The sequence below is a fragment of the Cyprinodon variegatus genome, unplaced genomic scaffold, assembly GCF_000732505.1.
Source record: "Cyprinodon variegatus isolate N-32 unplaced genomic scaffold, C_variegatus-1.0 Scaffold779, whole genome shotgun sequence".
Lineage (NCBI taxonomy): Eukaryota > Metazoa > Chordata > Actinopteri > Cyprinodontiformes > Cyprinodontidae > Cyprinodon > Cyprinodon variegatus.
This window is the reverse complement of record NW_015151232.1, coordinates 141,381-150,457: the sequence shown is the minus strand read 5'-3', so window position 1 is coordinate 150,457 and position 9,077 is coordinate 141,381. Positions and strand designations below refer to the sequence as shown.

Genomic DNA, 9,077 nt, shown 5'->3' with positions numbered 1-9,077 from the left:
TACTCTTGTTATTTATTTATTTATTAATATTTTTTAATTATTAAATAAATAAAACAAAATATTTAGATAAAATGCACTTCAAATAAGACAATGATATTGTGTTTTCTTATTTAAAATGGCAATTGTCTTGCTCCATTGGCAAAACGTCTCTTTAACCTTCTCAAATCGAGAACAAATGCACTTATTTTAAGAATAATTGACATAGCTAGATTTGAATTTTTTTCCAGTGTTTGCTCCTAAGTTCACCTCCATTAAGGGGGAATATATTGATTCCTGGAACATATAAGGGTGTGTTAAACACATGCATTAAAGCTTTGTTAAGAATTTCCTTAATAAAATGTAATCTATTTTCTCCAGCTCTTATCTTATATTAATCATGTTCCTTGCTCATGCACACACACCCTTCCTACACACTCAGCGTCACTCTCATCTTGGACTTTAACCTGTGGCAGTGAAATTCGATGCAGCTCTGCATCTCTCCTTCTCTCTGCTGAAACCGGCCCGTATGACATTTAGCTTCACGGTTCTTCAAGGTAGGCTGCTTTATTCCTTTGTTTACCTTTCGCTTTGAACATGAAATGTTTTTAGGTTCTTTATTTCTTTTATCTGAGCCGTTTTTACGCTTTATAATTAAATTTAATGAGAAGGAGACCTGCTTTCCTCACATTTCAGGACAGGGAAGAGCCTTCCTCTCTGTTAGTTTCCTTTTTCTTTCTCATCAGGGCCTAAATCCTTGTATAAATGTTGCTTCTCTTCCCTTTGATGACTAAATAAGGCTAATAGTTTCTAACTTTCTATCTTATAATCTCATTGCTTAGGTTTAATGATCAAGGTTGCATATTTTGCTTTATTGTTTTATGAGATTTGGACTCTGAACTTGTAGCCATTTTCAGCTCTTAAAACATAATAACATGAGCTTAGTTGTTCTAAGCATTCTGAAAATGTACTTCTATCTAATAAGAGGGATTCTTTTTATTTAAATATCAGATTATTTCTGTCTCTAGAAGAGTTTGTTGGGCAATAAGTTTGGTTCAGTTTTATTTTTCAGGCCGTTAAAAATGTGAATCCGTCATACGGATCCTTTTAAAACCATTAAGAATGGGTGTTTCCAACCTACCCAGTTTTATGTCACGCAAACAGATGGAAACAATGATTTCACCGAATCCTCCTTTCACAGATTGTTGACGTTATTTCACGTAGTGTTGCATCTTTTGAAGAAGCCGTAAAACATTTAATTTAAACATGGAATTTAAAAATGACTATTGAGCCATTTAATCCAAGGAGAGCCGGAGGAATCATCTTTAAGGAATCTGGTGAATATAGAGTCTAATCTGTGCTGATATTGCTGTTATAAAGCTGATAAATAAATAGAATGACTTAAAAAACTTCTGCCACACATTTTATTAGCTTGATGACGTCAAAAGTGAGAGAACATCATATCAACTCGTTCTGTGTCTATGTTTTAAAATAATCACTAAAACATGCTTTGTAGATGAAAATAACTTTGAATTGTGATTTGAAATAGGCTAAATTATAATGTTTCAAAGCTGCTGGTTATCTTATTAGTTGCTGTATTTTCCTGTTATAATAGATGCAGTATTTATTAAGCGCCATTCAGTTCGGAACCATCAGAACAGGCTGTACAGAAACAGCAATTAAAATACTGATAAAAATAAGATGCAAACACAGTCAAACATAAATGTTTCCAAAAAGGCATGTTTAAACATTTTGACAACAAATAATGACACCTTTCCATAATTACATTACCTGCCTCTTACAAGAAACCATATTCCTCATTATAAGTTGAAAAGAAAAGGTAAAATGATAATAAAACTACTAGGTTATAAAAAGACTACAATGCAATTTAAAAAAAAAAAAGCTGAAGTCAAGTTGAAAACTAAATATAATAATAAAATAAGTGAATAAAAACATATATTAATACAGTCTCCTCTGACATAACGAGTGCATACTGCAACAAAACCCTTTTTCTACTGTCTTTTAAAAGAGTCCAAAGGGTCAATTAGGCATCTGTACCAGTTTTATTTACATGGTACATTTATAACCTCTGTTCAAAGTGCTGTACACTACCATCAATATAACAAATACACAACATAAAATAATAATAAACAAAAATACCAAAAAATGATAAGAGATAATAAAATAAGGGGAGGTTTTTAAAAACAACCTAACAGTGCAAAGAGACTGGGCTGTTTTTAATATTTATGGCTACTCCAGAGTCTCTGCAAAACCACAGCATATACTCCATACCCTCTACTTTTAGCCTTGATGCCAGCACAATCAAAGTTACTGGATAGGCTGAACTGGTCGATTGAAATGGAACGACAGAAATGCTAGGCCATTGAGACTTAAAAACCATAAACAGGATGTAAAAAAAACAACAACCCTGTAGCTGCCTGGAAGCCAAATATATACGAAAAGAGCCAAAAAAAATCATGTGCTCACATGCCCACAATATAAAAGGTTACAATAATCTTTGCCACAGTAATGAAGGCATGAGTGGCACGCTCTAGATAGGGCTTAACTTTACTAAGCAGACCCAACTAGAAAAAAAAAAAAATTAAACAACTGAGCTTATGCAAAATAAGGTATCTAGCAGATTGATGACGGTGGCTGCTTATTAAACTTTAGACAATTTAGTCACATCCAATCCTTAAGACGTTAAAACAAAATGTGAACATTGCCCAAAATTAGACGCAGATATATTTTCTGTTCATCAGTAAAACACTAAAATTAAATGTTATAGTACAGAAAAGTTTACTAAAGGGGCAGCAAATGCAAAAAAAAACTAAACAAAAAAACCTGTTGGGCCTAAAATCGAGCCCTGTGGCACTCCACATCTGAATGAGACATTAGAGGCATAAAAAACAGAGGTAGAGGGGGACTCTTCCACCACCTTGTTGATATAAACTGAAATGTTTGATCCTTCTGTGTGTTGAACTCCTGTATGACTAAGTTTTTGAATGAAGGGAGCAAAGCGCATTATATTTAACAATGTTGTTTAACGCTAAATAAAATGGGAATGCTGGAATCCTTCTAAAGTCTGGCTGCTACCATTAGTATGCTTTGGAGAGGTCGTGAATTTAAGGTTAGACCAAGATTTCAGATACCGGACTTCAGAGTTGGGCAACATGAAGGGAGAGCCTGACTGCTTTAAGGATAAAGTGTGGAAGGCACTATAATCATTGTTTCAGTGTTTTAGGTTTTTAAACAAAGGTAATAACTGGAAAGCTAATTACAGGTCATAGATGGTGAACAAAGGTGGACATCATTAACTGCGGATATGGCTTAAAATACAGATAAAGCTGTATAACATTAGTATAAGAATGATAAGAAATAAAATCTAAAGATTTAAGTGAAGAATATAAAAAGCAAACAACAAACCAAACCGACTCCTCTGGAACGCTACAGGTTAGAAAGTTCCCTCCTCCTCCTTGTGATTGCTCTTTAAGTTAAAAACTGATATGAAGAGATTTGAACAATCCTGTTTTCTCTCTCTGGCAAAACAAATTTTTTTGTTTTCAAAGGTTTCCTTATAAACATGTTGTCAAGTGAAATCTTTTGGCACTATAATTATTGTTTCAGTGTTTTGGTTAAAACATATGTAATTGCTTTAAAGCCATTTATGGATCATAGACAGACAATGGACAATGGAGGGCAGGCTTAACTCAAAAGTCATATTGTCAGGTTGGTGGAGGTTTGAAGAGGCCCCAAATGCAGAGACTTTAGCTGAAGTGGTTTCCTAAAAGTTTAATAACAAAAAGGCTAAAAGAAGCAAAAATCCAAAAACATAATCGACAAAATCAAAAAATACTGAAAATCAGGAATACTCACAACAAGGGGGCAAAGAAATGATGACAAACCAGCAACAGTGACTGAGCAGGAGAGAGAAACAAAGACCAGGATAATTAGCAGATTGGGAGCAGATATGAACAGAGGAGTCTAGAAGGGAGCTAAGAGAAGGAGACTGACACAAGAGGGCAAACAAGAAATACCTAAGAACACAAATACAATCAGAAATCATTACAAAACCCAAAATGGAAATAAAACCAAGAAAACTCAAAGATATAACTTAAACAGAACCAAAACCGTGACACATATAAAGTAGAATATCATCAGCATAAAAGTAAAAGCCACATTAAAAAAAAAAAAAATAATAGCAACAAGAAGAAATGTTTAAAAAGCAAACAAAACAGGACCAAACCCAACCCCTGCAGAACCCCGCAGGTTAGAGAGGCAGTCAGTTACCTCAGAAACACCTTTGTTTGTGAGAACTGTTGTCAAGTAGATGCTTTTTACATGAGCGTTTCTTCACTGACAGGAGCACACACCCAGATATATAATCGTTACGGATTCATATTATGGTGTGCAAATATTGAATCATTCATCAAATACTATTATCCAACACTCACAGAAGTGAAAACAATCTGACTGAGAACGTTAGAAAAAGTCCAAACACTGTAAATTTAGGATAAAACCTGTGTTTGATATTTGCTGACGTTGTCATAACCTGAGTGGGCTGAGCTATCCTGACGCATCGTAGATTGTTCTTTCTGGGACTCGTAAAACCTCCTGATAAACCACCACCTCCGTGGACTCTTGGAACGGCCTAGCTTGAGGTGTGAGGACGGCCTATAGCGATATGGGTGTAACACAAGTATATAACAGGACGTGCTTCTAAGAATAGCCTTGATTGAAAACACTCCTCGGACGGTAATAGGAAAGTACACCAACATTGTGATATCTGGCATAAGGAGCCTAAACGGGGATGGCAGCAAGTTTAAGAGGAAAAAGCAAGATTTAAGATGACAAACTGAGGATTCCTGTGTGTTGATTTCAGGAAAATCACAAGAAGGACAAAGTTAAAGAATCTAGAACGACCAAACTCATCTCGTCAGGGATGGTAAGGCCTGATATTTCTCTGCTGTAATAATGATTCATGATCGTTTTGTTTCCAACTTTGATAACTAGATGCAATGTTTTCCTTACTGTAGGACGTGGGGATGTTAGAGATCCCTGCTGAGCTGTCCGCCAGACTCCGCAGCGGAGCAGGTAAGTTTAAAAAAACCAGGAATCATAAAAAAAGGCTATAAAACAGCACTGGGCACAAGTTATGTAAGATTTATATAATACCACCAAAAAACACACATCTGGGCTTATTAATTATTTTTCCTTCAAAATTGAAATGTAAGCTCTAACAAATATTAGTAAAACTCAAATAACCAATATGTTTCCTACTGTATCTATAGTTCCCTTTATCAAAACATTAATGAATATTAGCAAATTTCTATGCAGTATTATTGTGTTCTGTGTACTTCTGAAGCCACTAAGTGTACCGATGGCCCGAAGTACCCTGATCTAAAACTGCAGAATTGTATTTTTAGAAGTTCATTTCTGTTTGTTGGATCCTGAAGACTCACAGTGGTTTTTTAGTCATTGTTTTTTTGCTAAACAAGATCAATCAATTTATCGTCTTTTTACTGCAGTACTGGGTCCGTTATGTCACCTATTGAGAAAAAGAGTTAAAAATGAGTTTCTGAATATTTTCCACATTGTTTTTGGACAGAGAAAAAGAAATCTGTTTGTGCCTTTAAAGGCGTCTCATTTAAGCAGCTATTGGTATCACCCAGACTGTAATGGACCGTTATCCATCGTTAAGAAAAGCTCTTATAGCAGCCAGCTGTTGACATTGTAAAAGGTATATCATCCTCCTTTCAGACATAATAAAGTGGATCATTAAAACCTCAGAACAGATTTGAATTTTAAGGGCAACTGCATGTTCACCCAGTGTTTCTGACCACGTTTCCTATCCAGGAGTCTTTGTCAGGTCTGTTGGAGCGCTGATGTTGGAGCATCATGGAGGGCTATCCGAGTCCGATGCCAATCAAAGACCCAGCTCTCCCTCTGCAGGGTTGTCATTTATTTTGAAATGAGTTCCATCCTCCCTCTCTGTTCAGTGATGGATTTTCCTTTTTAACAAATCCGGCTTCCTTCACCCCTCTTTCAAACTATCTGTCTTCTCTGTCCAAGACCTGAACGTCAAAGGTGTGTCCTTTGCTCTTAAGGTGCACATGTAAAACTGAATCCAGCCCAGAGTTGCTGCCTCTCCTCTTCTGCTCTGGGTTAGATTCCGCTGTACGAATGGTTTGAAAGATTGTGATTTAAATGGCTGAAAAACAAAAGCCCCGTACATATAACAGGACTCCAACAACCCAGGAGAACGAAGGGCGGGTTTTTGATTCATTTGGAACAAGCTTAGGAGGATGGACCTTCATGCTGCCTAAAAACATCAGCGCTCTATTGCTGTGGAGCGAACTGAAAAAATTGACAAAGACTCATGGAGAAAGTTTCCTCTGATTTAAACCTGTTTTGTTGTTACCATGATCCAGATGAGTAAGAATTTGCACTGGCATGTATTATTAAAACAACGCTCGGTTGTGGCTGATATCTTAACTGTTATAGTTACAGAAAAGCACAGTTGCCTTATCAGGCTGAATTACCCCCTGTGTTAGTCGCCCTTTTGGCCAGGTTCCTGGCCAGTGGGCTACTGGCCAGTGGGCTACTGGCCAGTGGGCTACTGGCCAGTGGGCTCCTGACTAGCCCTATTTAACCTGATCTCAGACCACAGAACCCCTTTTGGGTCATAAATTCGGCCTTCCACAGGGGATGTTTGCTGTTCCTCAGAACCTGTTGCCTTCTGCCCTTCCTTTTTTCTAATCATGTCTCGGGGTATTTCAATATACCGCCATAGATTAGATTGTAGATGTGCTTGTAGACTGATGTTGTTGTTTTTTTTGTCCACCAGGGGGCCAGCTTGGGTCACGTGTTACAGAAGTTGCACCTCCGAAGGTGAAGGCACAACATAGGCTCAGCCTTCCTCTGGACATTGATAGACACCCATTCTCTCGCTTTGCCAAGTCTACATTACAGGTTGGTTCCTACTAATAACATCTCTACCTCCTCTTCCTCTCATTGCCTTCCTCTACTTTAAAACTCAACATGAAACTGGACCTACGTTTCTGCAATACGTCTTAAGAATGAAAGTATCAGAAATAATAGCTTCAGGGTTATTTTAGAATATAGAGAGCGGCTCTTCTGCTGATATTATTACCAAAATGATGAGAAATGATCAATATTCAGGTTGCTGCCCTGAATATTGACCCATATAACGGCCATGTATTGGCTGTTACAGGTTCAAATCCTTGCCCTGGTGTCCTTTGCTGAATGTCTCTTTCCTCTCTTCTAGCCCACTTTCCTGTCTCCATACTTTCAATAGCAACAAAATAAAGGCAGCTAGAACCTAAAAAATAATATTAAAAGAAATTAATAATATCAAAAATCATTAGAGTGTCCCTTTTTGGTTAAAAAATGTCTCTGCCATACATCTTTTGAAAGAATGGGTCTGAAGAGGCTGATCTTTATTCAATTAACTGCAAAGAACCTTTATCAACATTTCTGCTTCAAGGAAAAATAATCCTCTTTTGATTGAGCTGTTTTTAATTGTAAATGTTACTTCATTCAGAGGGTTATATCAATTAAACGTACCAAACTCCACCATCCGTAACAGTGTGACTCTTTCCACACCTCAAGTTCACCACATCAGTGATCTGAAAAATCAAAATATGACGAAGAAAGCTGGTTTCCTCTCTTTATATCAGCAGCTCTGAAGATTTTCTTCCACTTTTACTCCTAATGTCAAACTTTTAAGTTAAAACACTCTTCATGGGGAAAATGTTTTCTTCATTTTTCCCGTGTCCTGGGTTCTGATCGTGGCTGTAATCAAATCAGGATTTTCACAAAAATGTCACACACAAAAAAAAAATCTGATTTTAGGGATTTTTAAGTGATTATTTTAATGAAGATAAACATCCATCCATCCATCCATATTCCGTCATGTTTTATTCCTGCTGGGGTCGCAAGGGATCAACCTATGCACATAAATTAATTGTCAGAATGGTAACCAGCTCTTAAAGCTCTTAAATGACGAACAGGTCCAACAGGTTCAATTTCAGAAATGGAGTTGAGTTCGAGGTTTTATAGAGTGGACAGACAAAGCCTTGTTTTGGTCTAGACAAAGGACATTCTTTTGAGGACCAGAATGTTCACATTTTGGACAAAGATGACAGGTGGTTTGAGAGGGGCGTGAAGGAAGCCATCTTTGTTAAGAAAGAAAAACTAACCTTAAACAGAGGGGCGGGGGACTCAGGTTTCAGCTTTCATAAAGCTACAATGCAGAGATAGATTCCTTCCCGCTATCATCGCCCCAAGTCCTTTACAGGGAAACAGAAGACCTCGCCTATTCAGGCAGGCCAACTATTCTCTTTAACGACCCCCCTTTCAGAGACATAGACAGGTATGGGGCATTGCAGGCTAACAAAGAAGCCAAATGACCCCCATTCCAAAGGGTTGGACCCGTTCATCTGTTTCTATTTGCATGTTTTCTAAACAAAAACAAGGCTTTGTTGGTCCACTCTATATTCTGACATTTTGAATTGAAAAAGATTCATGGCTGGGAAGCAAAACATCTTGAAACAAAGTTTTTTTTTTTTTTTTTTTTTTTTTTTTTTTTACTTTTTTGGACTGACTCAGTGAAATACTTTGAAAATCAAACTTTTAAGCCAAGAGTATTATTGTAGGACAGAACAAGACCTTACTACTTAGGTAACATTCAATAAATTAGTATATTTTCATGGAAAAAATTAAGGTCAATGTAATAAAAAGAAACTGCCCCTTGTTCTAATATATTAAGAAAAATAACAAAACCATTTCTATAAGAAATGAAGGAAAAACACTCAGAGTGAAAGAAACAATTTTTTTCTTTACAACAGAGCCAATAGAGGGACTGACATGGTTAACTTTTTTAAACTAAGTGTCATGATTTTATCTAAAGCTCGGACTCACATGCAGAGAAACCACTTCAGAGAGACCAGGGGAAAGGTTTACCAGGTTTTATTGAAGAGATTAAGCACGGTGCAGTGTTGCTCTGAACTCTGCTCAGCCGGAACTGGAAGGTGAGGGGAAGACAAACGATTAGTTCAGGCTCAGTGGGAAATTTCATT

At 36.9% G+C, this 9,077-nt stretch overlaps 1 protein-coding gene across 1 annotated transcript in view; it reads left to right on the top strand.

Moving 5' to 3' along the window:
- Positions 1–416: 416 nt before the first annotated feature.
- The window catches only part of LOC107098457 (unconventional myosin-XVB-like), a 53,041-nt gene continuing 44,380 nt past the window's right edge, over positions 417–9,077 (top strand). The window contains 4 exon segments of the mRNA XM_015396169.1: positions 417–533; positions 4,859–4,921; positions 5,013–5,070; positions 6,824–6,948. Of these exon segments, the coding sequence (XP_015251655.1) occupies positions 4,919–4,921; positions 5,013–5,070; positions 6,824–6,948 (186 nt within the window). The 5' untranslated portion in view covers positions 417–533; positions 4,859–4,918.